The sequence below is a fragment of the Ostrea edulis genome, chromosome 7 (genome assembly GCF_947568905.1).
Source record: "Ostrea edulis chromosome 7, xbOstEdul1.1, whole genome shotgun sequence".
In the NCBI taxonomy this organism is placed as follows: domain Eukaryota; kingdom Metazoa; phylum Mollusca; class Bivalvia; order Ostreida; family Ostreidae; genus Ostrea; species Ostrea edulis.
Genome location: NC_079170.1, coordinates 67,133,207 through 67,148,602, shown reverse-complemented (window position 1 = coordinate 67,148,602; position 15,396 = coordinate 67,133,207). Strand labels below are relative to the sequence as shown.

The window sequence follows — 15,396 nt, the reverse complement described above, 5'->3', positions numbered from 1 at the left end:
TGACATCACAGGAGGGTGGAATTACTTTAAGAATATTCTACTTCATATTCGTAATGCCATATGATTCACATGTAAGCACAAGGTCACCCCCTCCCTCCAATCACAAACAAATCTGAGGAACACTGAAACATTTTATTATGTCCTTCATATAACCTTTGATTATGACACGAGGTCAGATTAGATTTAACTGCAATGTATGTTCGGTTCTTCAAACTATTGAATATATCATAATGATTGAATATTTGTATGTATATTCTAATAATTGAATATTTGTGAGTGTATAATGATTGGATATTTGTGAATGTATAATGATTGAATATCTGTGAGTGTATAATGATTGAATATTTGTGAGTGTATAATGATTGAATATCTGTGAGTGTATAATGATTGAATATTTGTGAGTGTATAATGATTGAATATTTGTGAGTGTATAATGATTGAATATTTGTGAGTGTATACTGATTGAATATTTGTGAGTGTATAATGATTGTGGAGGGTGTAATGCACAAAAAGCTACACAACATGGGCGGGAAGCAAGTTTGATTTTGGAAATATGGGTGAATTGATACTGAAGTTGGATCCGCTCCCTAGAGAAACAAAATCTGGATCCGCCTTTGCAAGCATTTATTAAAAATAAAACAAATATTACGTGTATTAGATTTGAATTGATTTTTTTTACTGAGACAAATCGACGTGTAAACAAACCAGTATAATCTGCTGAAATCGATAAAGATAAGTGTGGACTAAGCAATAGCGCAGACTCCTTGTTCAAATAGAATCAATCATTATGTCGGAACCACGGCTGGTTTATTTATGAAGACAATGACGAGCCCATCCTCCAAATACACCGATGTTTCGAAATTTCACGGAATGTCGGGGAAAGATGTTACGTAATTTTTTTTTTTTTTAATATGAATTTAGTAATGTAAAGAATGACTAGACACCGACAACACCCGTGATTAACCAGTTTTTAACGACATATACACTCCCACAACACCCCATCCCTAGAATTACACATACACGCCCACAGCACCCCATCCCTAGAATTACACATACACGCCCACAGCACCCCATCCCTAGAATTACACATACACGCCCACAGCACCCCATCCCTAGAATTACACATACACGCCCACAGCACCCCATCCCTAGAATTACACATACACGCCCACAGCACCCCATCCCTATACTTACACATACACGCCCACAGCACCCCATCCCTATACTTACACATACACGCCCACAGCACCCCATACCTAGAATTACACATACACGCCCACAGCACCCCATCCCTATACTTACACATACACGCCCACAGCACCCCATCCCTATACTTACACATACACGCCCACAGCACTCCATCCCTATACTTGGGTTATATGAAAATTGTACCATGTAAATGTATAAATGTTAAACATAAATGTAGAAATGTAAATGTCGAAATGTTGCAATATTTCAATGTTAAAAGTAGAAGTATTAAATGTAAAACTATGTCGAAACGTTACTACATGTAAATGTTAACTGCAAAATGTTAATGTAGAAATGTTAAATGTTAATATATAAATTTTAAATGTTAATGTAGAAATGTTAAATGTCAATGTAGAAATGTTAAATGTTAATGTAGAAATGTTAAATGTTAATATAGAAATGTTAAATGTTGATATAGAAATGTTAAATGTTAATGTAGAAATGTTAAATATAAATGCAGAAATTTTACATGTTAATGTAGAAATGTTAAATGTAAATGTAGAAATGTTAGATGTAAATGTAGAAATGTTAAATGTAAATGTAGAAATGTTAAATGTTAATGTACAAATATTAAAAGTTAAAGCAGAAATATTAAATGTTAATGTAGAAATGTTAAATGTAAATGTAGAAATGTTAAATGTTGATATAGAAATGTTAAATGTTGATATAGAAATGTTAAATGTTAATGTAGAAATGCTAAATGTTAATGTAGAAATATTAAATGTTAAAATAGAAATGTTCAATGTTAATGTAGAAATGCTAAATGTAAATGTAGAAATGTTAAATGTTAATATAGAAATGTTAAATGTTAATGTAGAAATGTTAATGTAGAAATGTTAAATGTTAATATAGAATTGTTAATGTAAATGTAGGAATGTTAAATGTTATTGTAGAAATAGTAGATATACATAGGGGCAGATCCAGGAATTGCGGTTATGGGTGGCACCACTTTATGAGGCAGGGGTCTGGGGGCCGCTTTGAAGTGCCCAGTGGGTCCAGGGCAACTCCCTAATGTGGTCCCAGTGGGCGAAGCCCCTGGATTTTACAGATTTTATAGGGCTTGAAATATATATCCTATTTCAGTCATTTGTACTATAATAAGGTGAACTTAGTAAAATGACGCAAATGTTAAGGGTTTTTGTAAAAAATTAAGTTCTCCCAATAAAGCAATTCAAGAAATCAAAAGATTTCGTCATTCATTTGCCACATTTTACCTTAAATTTGAAAATTTTATGAGTGGGTGCGCGCCGACTGCGTCCCCCCTTAAATCCGCCACTGATAAATGTAGAAAAGTTAAAGGTAATTGCTGAAATGTTAGATACAAATGTAGAAATTTTACATGTTAATGTAGAAATGTTAAATGTTAATGTACAAATGTTAAATGTTAGTGTACAAATGTTAAATGTAAATTTAGAAACATTAAATGTAAATGTAGAAATGTTAAATGTAAATGTAGATGTGTTAATGTAGAAATATTTAATGTTAAATGTAAATGTAGAAATGTTAAATGTTAATGTACAAATATTAAATGTTAAAGCAGAAATAGTAAATGTTAATGTAGAAATATTGAATGTTAATGTAGAAATGTTAAATGTAAATGTAGAAATGTTAAATGTTGATATAGAAATGTTAAATGTTGATATAGAAATGTTAAATGTTAATGTACAAATATTAAATGTTAAAGCAGAAATATTAAATGTTAATGTAGAAATATTGAATGTTAATGTAGAAATGTTAAATGTAAATGTAGAAATGTTAAATGTTGATATAGAAATGTTAAATGTTGATATAGAAATGTTAAATGTTGATATAGAAATGTTAAATGTTGATATAGAAATGATAAATGTTAATATAGAAATGTTAAATGTAAATGTAGATATGTTAATGTAGAAATGTTAAAGTTAACGTAGAAATGTTAAATGTTAATGTAGATGTGTTAATGTAGAAATGTTAAATGTTAATGTAGAAATGTTAAATGTTAATGTAGAAATGTTAAATGTTAATGTAGAAATGTTAAATGTAAATGTAGATGTGTTAATGTAGAAATGTTAAATGTTAATGTAGAAATGTTAAAGTTAACGTAGAAATGTTAATGCAGAAATAATAAATGTTAATGTAGAATTGCTATTGCAGAACTGTTAATGTAGAAATGTTAAATATAAATGTAGAAATGTTAAATGTTAATGTAGAAATGTTACAACATATAAATGTTAAATTCAAATGTAGAAATGTTAAATGTAAATGTAGAGATGTTAATGTAGAAATGTTAAATATAAATGTAGCAACATTACAGCATTTTAATGTTAACTGAAAATGTTAATGTAGAAATGTTAAATATAAATGTAGATATGTCAATGTAGAGATATTAATGTAGAAATGTTAAATATAAATGTAGTAACATTACAGCATTTTAATGTTAACTGAAAATGTTAATGTAGAAATGTTAAATATAAATGTAGATATGTCAATGTAGAGATATTAATGTAGAAATGTTAAATATAAATGTAGTAACATTACAGCATTTTAATGTTAACTGAAAATGTTAATGTAGAAATGTTAAATGTTAATGTAGAAATGTTACAACATATAAATGTTAAATTCAAATGTAGAAATGTTAAATGTAAATGTAGAGATGTTAATGTAGAAATGTTAAATATAAATGTAGTAACATTACAGCATTTTAATGTTAACTGAAAATGTTAATGTAGAAATGTTAAATGTTAATGTAGAAATGTTAATGTAGAAATGTTAAATGTAAATGTAGAATGCTTTAATGTTAATGTAGAAATGTTAAATGTAGAAATTACTTTACTACTAACCCTGCCTTTTTTCACTAAATGGGGTAAATTTGAAAGTTTTCAATTCTAAAATATTCCTCTACATATCCTCCACTTTCCAAGTTTCCATCCACCTCAGATGTCTCGGGTGTGTCTTCCTTCTGGTCTGGATTACGTCGGTTTGAAGTGGTGAGTTTTCAGTTCGCAGGAGACTTTAGATAGCGAATGTTTAAAGGTATGATTAGACTCAAGGGTCCAAAAGTAGGAGAATATGTTAAGAATTTTTATTTAAGAATTTTGAGGCGGTATTTCAAGAACACAGAAAGACGACTGCACCATAAAAGATTTTTATGAGGAGTGGATCTAAACAAAGTTTTATAAGCTTCTATACTGTGGTCTGTTTTTTAGAAGGTGTGGATCTATGTAGCTCTGTGGTCTGGTTTTTATAAGGAGTGGATCTATGTATTTTTGGTCTGGTTTTTATACGGAGTGGATCTATACAGCTCTGTGGTCTGGTTTTCATAAGGAGTGGATCTATACAGTTCTGTGATCTGGTTTTTAGAAGGAGTGGATCTATACAGTTCTGTGGTCTGGTTTTTATAAGGAGTGGATCTATACAGCTCTGTGGTCTGGTTTTCATAAGGAGTGAATCTATGTATCTATGGTCTAGTTTTTATAAGGAGTGGATCTATACAGCTCTGTGGTCTGGTTTTTATAAGGAGTGGATCTATACAGCTCTGTAGTCTGGTTTTGATAAGGAGTGGATCTATAGAAAAGTTTTAGGAGTGGATCTATGTAGCTCTGTGGTCTGTTACAGTATTTCCCCACAGATCTGCAATAACACACGAATATCCCGACATTTTAAAATTGATAGGGCATAGAAAGAAAATGTTACAAGATTTCTTATAAAATATGAATTTTAAAAAATCGTCACATAATTAAGACTTTTTGAAAGCTTGTGACGTGACACTGCCAGTGATGAATTCAGACCTAAAATTAGAACGGATACTGTGCATACAGAACGTCCCTAAGGTTTAGTTTTCATGCACAGAATAATTACAAATCAACAGGTTTTCTATCCAGTATCACAGCTACAGATGGTGAATATGTTGGATATTTATACTGATTTATCCACTGTTACAAATTATCATTATTCGTTGTGAAAGTTTGGATTTTTATGATGTTTCCACTATATGTACCAAGGGGAATATATACTAAATTTTTCATTTTCTTCCTAAAACACAATTAAGTCTGAACCGTAATTACTGATGGTATTGAAAACATTTCACAAAAGAATCCCCGTCTTGTTGTACCACAATTTGACCTTGACATTAGTTAACATTGTGTAACGTCACTTGATACACACACGTGAGGATGATCGGTTGGGTTTTCACGCCCCGCGTGGCGGAAACCGTGACGGGCGATGAATAAGCAGGTTGGTCGATAATATCTGCTTCTCGTTGTAAACACGCGAAATAAACCACCTGGGTAGTGTCATTGGGTTACATTGTTATTATAGCTGTACCTCATAGCTTTCGGCGACATTAAAAATCGAACGGTAGAATGCGTATTGTTTGCTTAACACAATCATTGCAAAATAGCAGTTTCATGAAAAACAGGTCAAAAGCAAAAGAAACGCCCCTCGCCTGCTTTTGCAATACGGATATACATGCACTTACAATGGGTAGGTTTGTGAAGAATTGTCACTGTTCTATTACCGTTAATTTCGTATTCATTAAATTATCAGCTCCTAATATTCTGATAAGCAGTTAAGGGTAAGACAGTGATGTTAATATATAGGACACGGCGTGCTGTAACCAGCGTCATAGTATTTCTCCGCGGCAAAGTACACCTATATGAATAATTGCTTATCTATGGACAATATAAATTTCCCCACTATCAATAGTTTGCCATTTTGAAAAAGAAAATCGTCCATTGAATAGATTTCCCTGAAAGATATATTTCTATCACGCCCAAAAGTTTACTTTATATATATATATATAATAATAATAATAATAATAATTTAAAAAAAAATCAAGAAACAAAACAGAATTATAATAGTAATATTAATATAATAATAAACGGAAACAAAAATATCAAAAATAATAAGAAACTCCACTAAGTTTTTTTTTTTTTTTTTGCAATCTTCCAAATCCTAAATCGCGGTGGCAGGGAAATTGGAGTTTCTACTATGCTGCCTCAAAAAATTGTTCTCCCCAAATTTCATTTTTATAAAATCGGGGAATGGGGGTGGGGGGGGGGGGGTGGGGGGGGGGGGGGTAAGCTCATCCTTTGCTAAATGGTTTCATTTTATATAACTTTCGATGGACCCCTCTCCCTACCGATTCGACGTGCCTGTACCTCTTACGTAAAGTTTTAATTGTGACGTCAACGATCGTCAATGATGACGCGTCTTAGTTGACAAACGGTGACGGTAGGCGAAAAGAAAATGGTACTCGGAGTTAGTTTTCGTTAGACACGTTTTAAGGTATGAAATGAATATGACAGACGTCTCTTAGTTAAAAAAAAAAGTTTGGGATATTTCACTATTTTTTCTTTAACTTTGAACTTACACTTTATTAATTTTGAGGTGTTATAGGCAAATACTTTTTAAAAATATTCACATAAATTCGCGAGAAGCATCAAATTTAAAAGTCGTTTGCTTTTACGTCATGTTTCAATGATTTACATTCTAACAAAATGCAGTTTAGATACCATTTTGGAGTGAATATCGATGACGAAAGCCAGCATTGTAAAATGAAATCGAATGAAGCCGTCGATAAAATTCTTCCTACAATGGTGACCACCGTCGCCTTCCCCGCTATAATGACAACAAATCGTCAACACGTCATCGTTTAAAATATTCAACAGTAATGGAGCGTAAGACTAGTCAGATTCCCGATATCCCTCCGCATTTATTATAGATATTACAATAATAAATGCAGAGGGGTCTCGGGAACCTAAGAGTAAGACTCCCGACGTTGTTACGTAAAGAGAAGACATTAAATGGAACAGTAGAGATGGATGGTCACGTGATTATTTGATTGGCAGAAAAGTTTTGTAGTCTCCTTCACACCCCCCCCTCCCCACCCCTAGAATTCAAGTGGTAATTCAAAAGATAGTTTTTTTATTTATTTTTTTCTGATTTATTTATATTCTTTATTTATTCATTCACTTTTTGATAATTGTCTATAAAACGCCAACTAGTTTAGATCAAGAAATAGTGATGCATGTTATTTTCATTGTTTCGGCAATCAACACGTGACCAGTCGGATCGTGGTTTGGCATAGTGTCCCAAAACTGCAAACTGATTTACATTTCATCTCATTATATTTACATTCACTGATTGAATCTTTTCTCTTATATTTCTATTGAAATCGACATTGCTTTCATCTGGGACAATTATTGCATGTAATGATGTTTATTGCAAACTAGTTCGATTCAGTTTTTTAGTTCCACATGTCTGTGTAATCATTACCAATTATGGAGCGTCATCAAGGTCAAAGGGTGCATTGGCTGTTCCATTTAGCTTAACGAAGGAGTCAACTATAAGGTCTTTTAGTAGCCCTAATTAAATCTAGTTTATATTTTAAAACAATACATAAACATACAAATATAAATAATAAAATGTCTTTTTTTTTTTTTTTTTTTGGTTTATTGTTGTTTATTCGGGTGATGAGAGTAGCAATCATTACAGAAAAAAATTACATAACCCGTTTACGCGGGTTATCATCTTTTTCAGCAATGCTAGCTACCTCAAAGCATCACCCGATTAAACGACAAAGAAAGACATTTTATTGTTTAGATGACCCCCATCTGTCCGATTTGACCGTGTAACAATGAAACTAAAGAAGATTTACATGAACGTACAAGGCTGCTACGAAATCCAAATTTTAAGATATTTCATACTGAAAAAAAAAAAATCAAAACAACAAACACCTCAAACAAATTTGTGAACCATCGTTATAATGAAATAGTGTGAACAACAATAAAAATCGAATCGTGAAAGAGTTTATCTTACCTCACTACTTATTTAAAACTCTGATTTAAAAGTCTTGTTATAATCACCAGTTCTACAACTCACGAATTTCATAACTAGGGGTTTCCCCCTTGTAATACAAAAACTATACATAGCGCAGCAAAACGAATATAAAAATCTTAGGTTTACATTCAATAAACTTTGTTACATTTATTGTCAATTTTTACTTTATTGTGAGCAAGTCTAATTTCGTTTAGAATATTCCCCTGAAATTAATTACAAGCTATCAGTTATTGTAATAAGAAGAAAAAATATGCAAATTATGAAATGGTGAAATGGAAAAAAAGAAAAGGTTATGTACGTCTAAATTGAACAGAAATAAGGACATTTATATTGACATTAATTACTCAAACTAATTTTAAACGAAACTCTATCAAAGGGGCATTATATGTAATTTGGTCACCAGAAATTGAATTCAATGGAAATTGCTCTATATTATATATCTAAGTAATAACATCAGTATCTAGATATTTCAAACACTTTTTAACCTCAGAGCAGGCATATGATGAATATGCAATTTTGGTGATTAGATAATTATTGTCTGATATGTAATTTTGGTGATTAGATAATTTTTGTCTGATATGTAATGTTGTTAATTAGATAATTATTGTCTTGCAAGACAAAAATCATCCTTATATGTTTCTTTAAACCAGAAGCAATTATTTAACTATCTTATTAAATTTCTCTGTACAAAATAATTGTTTTTATTGATCATTTATATATATATATATATATGTGTGTGTGTGTGTGTGTGTGTGTGTGTGTGTGCCAATGAGAAATTTTGATGAAAAAAAAAAGAAAGGTTGCCATCACTTTAATTTTGATTAAAAATAAAAAGTCATAAAAAAAATCTCGGCATTTCTTAATATTTTCCCCCTCTTCTTATAATAAAATATGCAACATTTTAATTCTCTTACTTTTTAGACATTTCATTGTTTACAGAATCTAAAGTTGGGGTGAAACAGAACGATTTTTATAAAATCAGACATTCCACTATTTAAATCACAAGCGTATCTCTTCATGTATCTATCACATGTCGTAAACATTAAGAAAGAGCAATTTAAGACGTGCTATTGGAAACAAAGCAGAGATAGGGTTTTTTATAGCCTGTCACGCGAGCGTCCCAGCTTTTCAACCTCCGCCGGGGTATTGATCCATGGCTGTACAATGGTAACATTCGATTCTCTTTCCGGATGACTGGGCGCTCAAGGGTCTCGTTGTTCGTAAACCTTTAAATCGGTATTTCGACACAAGACATTTAAGGGTATGTTCTGCTAAAGGAAGTTATAATGAGGACTATAAGTGACCGAGTGATCATTTAGTAAGTACATAACTTGTAAACTACACAAACTGTGATCAATATTGAGTGGGAATATATTAAGGTATATATCTGTTTTACATCGACCGTATACATGAAATGGAATGTTTAATGATTTAGGCACTCATTGTTTATCATGAATATCACTTTCATTTCTGTTTTATAGGTATGGACATGTGAATGTTAACAACCCTGAATATCGATCGCACGGAAATCCTGGGTATATTCAATGATTTGATCAACATCAGCAGTCATTTCGCATGTACCTGAAGATTGAGAGCCGCTTATATCATCTCGGAAAGATCTCGTGTGCGATTTGAATACTAAAACGACTGGCATTCTGTGACTATGCGAGCAGCGGATTAGAATTGGTGGTTTTCTGTGTGTTAGGGTGCCATCCGTGAGTCTCTCTATCCGCGGACATCTGTGTCGGTTATTGTGGTGTGAAACTCTGTCGTCTGCAAACCAGCGCTACGTAAGGTCAACCCTGCCCTTTATGTTTATATAGTACACAGTAAAGAATTAGTACATCAGTCGGAAGACTATGGGTGTCCAGTAGTAAGTAAATAAACCTCACTACAAGGGCACTTTTAACCGGAACCGGTTGTTATTGACATACAATTGTAAGCCCTCGGGAATTCCCTGTGTTGTAACCTGAAAGTGTCATGGCTCTGGGACTCGGCGGTCAATTCTTGTTGTTGCTGTGGAAAGAACTCTTGTTAGCGCGCCGGAAGCCGTGTTCGCTCGTCTTTCAGTTCGTCCTTCCGCTCGCCTTCGCAGCCTTCTTGGTGGTGCTGCGCCTCCTGGTGAACAATGACAACATTTCGGAAACGGTGTGGACGGAGTTTCAGGTGAACAATTTCACGACCAAAGGGACGGCCAACCGTACAGAGATATTATACTTCCCGAACAACAGCAAAGCTACGCAAATCCTAAACGACGTCCAGACTAACATGGGAGGGAGTTTTACTGGTAAGAAGGGGCACAGGTGTGTGTATGGGGGGGGGGTGGGGGGGGGGGTTCGGAAGAGGGTGCATTAAGAGTAAAGAATCAAACCCTCAGGTCAGAGAAATAGGTACTGTGTAGGAAGTATGCTGTATTTTTTAGTTTCAAAAGTAATAACCAACTTCCGGATTTAATTTAAACGAGAATCAACAATAGAAAGTGTTCATGAGTATAATTCTGTGTTCATGAGTATAATTCTGTGTTCATGAGTATAATTCTGTGTTCGATATTATGCTGGTCTAACTGTAATGGTTACACGTTGTAAACAAAGCCTTCCGAAAATAGAAATCCCCCAAAAGTTGAATGTCTTCTGTAACACAAATAACACTTTCTATATTATAGGTTTTTTTTATAAGACTACAACTGGAATATGCAGTTCAACTCTGTTCTGATTGTACCGTGCAAGATGCTGAAAAAAGTGGAGCAAATGCAATTAACAGCATTAATTAATACGGGGGGTCTCCCAATAATAGCTCCAAGAAATTCTTTGTACTGAGAAACAGGGTATGAACCATTAGATAAAAGACGTGGTAGTGTAAGCGGGTATAAGATTCACAACTTAGTTTCCGTTTACCTGGTAAAAAAAATTAGTCCCAACTATGAAAAATGCCTTATCTAATTGTAAACCTGCGTAACTCGTAAGATTACAATCTACCTTTTAGGAGATTAGAAAGATTTATTTTTTTTAAAAAATCATTCATACCACGACCTGTTCTTAGATGGAATTTGATATATAATATAATGAGGGAAATAACATCATTAGAAGTTTGGAAAACCCTCATTTTTCCAAGCATAACAAAATACCCCGTTACTCTGCTGCGGGTAGGCGACCTCCTGATACAATTCACACAAAATGAAAGCATCACTATATTTTGAGTGATGACTTGTGTACATGTTATATTATCCCTAGTCCAAACTGTAAATTGTGGTCTTCGAGAGAATACTATCATTTCTTTTAGTGTTTGTAATATGTATACATAAAGATTTTCCATGTGATGGATGATTGATTGTGAACAACTTTATTAATGTTTATTATTGTGGGGTGATAAATCTCTTTCTGAAGAGGAAAATGTGAAGCTTTGTGTTATTGTTAAAAGGTTCACGTGATACTGGTCGTATAAAGGTTCACGTGATACTGGTCGTATTCATTTCAGTTCTGCTTCGAATTGATAAGTATTGAATGTTACAGCGATGGCGATTAATGGCAGTACCTGTTCTGTCTTTTCTCACACTGATGGCAGTACATGTTCTGTCTTTTCTCACACTGATGGCAGTACCTGTTCTGTCTTTTCTCACATTAATGACAGTACCTGTTCTGTCTTTTCTCACGCTGATGACAGTACCTGTTCTGTCTTTTCTCACATTAATGACAGTACCTGTTCTGTCTTTTCTCACGCTGATGACAGTACCTGTTCTGTCTTTTCTCACATTAATGACAGTACCTGTTCTGTCTTTTCTCACATTAATGACAGTACCTGTTCTGTCTTTTCTCACACTGATGACAGTACCTGTTCTGTCTTTTCTCACATTAATGACAGTACCTGTTCTGTCTTTTCTCACATTAATGACAGTACCTGTTCTGTCTTTTCTCACACTGATGACAGTACCTGTTCTGTCTTTTCTCACATTAATGACAGTACCTGTTCTGTCTTTTCTCACATTAATGACAGTACCTGTTCTGTCTTTTCTCACACTGATGACAGTATCTGTTCTGTCTTTTCTTACACTGATGGATAATCGAATAGTTACATATACATTCAGCGATTTTTTTCTATCCACTGGTACCGGTACCCATTCAATTGGGAAAAATAGCGTCAAAATCGAACAAATTGGGAATTTTCTACCAATGTATCGGCAAATAATTTCAACTAAAAGAAAAGAAAAAAGAGAACAAAGCAAGAAGTAGTCATCCCTTTATAAACCTTTTTACGGTAATATTTGCTATTGTGATACATAAGGAATCGTCGTAGCTTCATTTTAGAATCGTCGTAGCTCTACAAAACACGCGCACTGCCATGATCTGTACTTTCGATTAACACTGGAAGTGAACATTTTAGTTAACTTGTACAGCGTTTTAGACTAAGAAAATTACGATGTCGGCGGTCTATTTTTCGGCAAGTAAACTGGGAATTTTTAGTCTCAAAATTGGGAAAAATCAATGTTTTTTGGCATTGGGAATGGTACCGTTTATCGGTACCAGTTATATAAGGAAAAAAATCGCTGACATTGTATGGCTTATGTAATTGTATATCATTTAAAGGACAGGATTATGTAAGTTTTGTCTACATGTCAATAAAATACGTTCAAATCTTGAGTCAGATAGGGGGGGGGGGGGGGGGGGGGGGGGGGGGGGGGGGGGGGGACGAGACAGGGTGAACGATCATTAGATCAAGGGAAAGGAAGTCAGGGGAAGTCACTCAATAGAGAGAATACACGAGGTTACCGGGATATTCAGCTGTGGATTCCACGTTGGTTAAATTAATCTCAAGCATCAATCAGATTTCAGTACAGATGACAGCAATTTTTTGTAATCAATATTGTTTTTAAAAAATCCGACAATTCAAGTCACAAAAGACAACAATGTAACGCGTTTATAATGAGATATCACGGAATACAACAATGTAACGTGTTTATAATGAGAGATCACGGAATACAATAATATAACGTGTTTATAATGAGATATCACGGAATACAATAATATAACGTGTTTATAATGAGATATCACGGAATACAATAATATAACGTGTTTATAATGATATATCACGGAAGACAACAATGTAACGCGATTATAATGAGATATCACGGACGACAACAATGTAACGCGTTTATAATGAGATATCATGGAATACAATAATATAACGTGTTTATAATGAGATATCACGGAAGACAACAATATAACGCGTTTATAATGATATATCACGGAAGACAACAATGTAACGCGTTTATAATGAGATATCACAGCGTTGATAAGATATCGTCACAGGTCAAAAGGATATAAAATCTTGTCACAGGTTAAAAGGTCACAGAGTCACAAGGATATCAAGGATGGTGGCATTAGGAAAATATCTAAGCGTTCACCAACTCATCGACTGTGGGATAAATTTAAATCGTGCATTGGGGGGTGGGGGTAATTTTCGTGGATTGTCAACATTTCACAGAGCTCGAGAGCCCCAAGGTCAGCTATATAATCTCAATTTTTATTGGACAGTGGCTGGGTTCAACAGTTATATAATCTCATTTTCTATTGGACAGTGACGGGGTTCATCAGCTATATAATTTCATTTTCTATTGGACAGTGACGGGATTCGCCACTGAAGCTCTGCTAGAGTCCCATCAAGACCTGAACACGGATACGGTGTGGGCGGCAGTCGTATTCGACACTTCCTCCAATGACTACTCTTCTACAATACCCAACCAAGTCAAGTACACCCTCAGGGTCGCGCGGGAAAATGCTGCGGACTCTTGGCGGACTGCCAACACGTATCCATTTTTCCGAGTTCCGGGATACAGAAACAACCAAACAGAAGGAGGAGCACCTAGTAAGTATTAGATTGTCAATCAAACATGACGTCAAGCAGTGGGCGGGGGCTACTAAAGACAGGACGGCATGCAGGGGAGAGGGGGTAAGTATTAGATTGTCAATCAAACTCATGGCTACACGGCTTTCATCCTCATCCCTTCCACACGAGCGTAAAAAAATGACATTTTTCTGAGACGGCAATACAAGAACACAACGGTAAGAGGCCACAACCGTGCGCCGAAGATCCAAGTTTTTTTTTAGGGGGTGATCTATACCTCTGTCCCAATACTTTCTCAGGGAGCTACAGTTCTGCAGCTAATGTGAAGGTTTTATTCGTCAGAACATTCCTTTCGGTGCAGTGCATGTCAATATTCGGATAGTTAGATTGACGCTAAATTACCCGCCTCACTAAATGAAACTTCAGATAATCTGATGATTGTTCTTTCTGCCAATTTTCTAATGAATAACTGTCATGGCGGTTTATTTTTTTATGAAATAAGCAGTGTCATTTTTATTGTCATGCCTCCGAGACTGACGATTGCACATTGTCTGATTGTTTGCAAATTCAATCTTGGTCATATTTTGTTTAAGGACTTAAGATACACAGGAAAGGCTTGTGGAATTTTGTAGAACTATTTGTAAATGTTTTAGTAATGCTAAAAATTCAATCTTTAAAAAAAATTCTTGAAAATTCAATAGAAAAACATTACTCAAAAATTGAAATCCTTCAGAAACCCTATTTAAGGGGCATTTCATATTAATGGTCAATTAAATTTACATTGTTGTTCGATCAGATATTAGAAAACCGCTCGTCTAAACAGTAGTTTGAAAGTTAGTTGTGAGGTCATAGAATACCCAAGATTTTTGACACAGCAAATGAATTAAAATTTCGCTGTGGGATTTTCTATTATTTGAATCACTGAGACGATTTAGTGACTTCCTATGTGTAGAACCGAGAAGTCAAAGTCACATACGTAACTGGTTGTGGACACGGTAATTAAGGTCAAATCAATTGGATTGTGATCGGAGGTAGAGTATTTCACCAACAACTTCTTAAAAAAGAATTACACACCATCTTTCCTCGATTCGAAAAGGAATTGTCAAACGTATTTCAGATTTTGAAACAGCATGTAATCTGAGTATTTAATCGATAAAGGGCTTACAAATCATGAAGGGTGGGTTTTTTTTTATATCTAGTGCACGTCGTGGAAATCAATGATTTTTACGACTGTGTTCTACCGCTTGCACAGGGAAGACAGTCAATAAATATATTATACTTCCTCCATATCGTTTCTGGAAAACCCCGAATCACCTACCCTCACACACACATACACACACACGAGTCGCACTACAATTTATGACACTTTAACATTTGGAAACAAAGTATCGGGTACGCCTATCAATTTATTTTAAGTCTTTTTCATAAATCACCGTCTGCATGCTTAGAGCAGGTATGGCTTCTTCCTGGACTGTTCTTAACAAAAGAGTG

At 34.2% G+C, this 15,396-nt stretch overlaps 1 protein-coding gene across 2 annotated transcripts in view; it reads left to right on the top strand.

Moving 5' to 3' along the window:
• Positions 1-9,212: 9,212 nt before the first annotated feature.
• The window catches only part of LOC125655708 (phospholipid-transporting ATPase ABCA3-like), a 31,391-nt gene continuing 25,207 nt past the window's right edge, over positions 9,213-15,396 (top strand). Inside the window, exons 1-3 of one of the 2 annotated variants that reach the window (XM_048886142.2) lie at positions 9,213-9,385; positions 9,549-10,354; positions 13,684-13,926. In XM_048886142.2, coding sequence (XP_048742099.2) covers positions 10,048-10,354; positions 13,684-13,926 — 550 coding nt within the window. In that variant the 5' untranslated portion in view covers positions 9,213-9,385; positions 9,549-10,047. Of the gene's footprint in view, positions 9,447-9,548; positions 10,355-13,683; positions 13,927-15,396 lie in introns of both variants that reach the window. The other variant, XM_048886143.2, reaches the window with a different exon arrangement.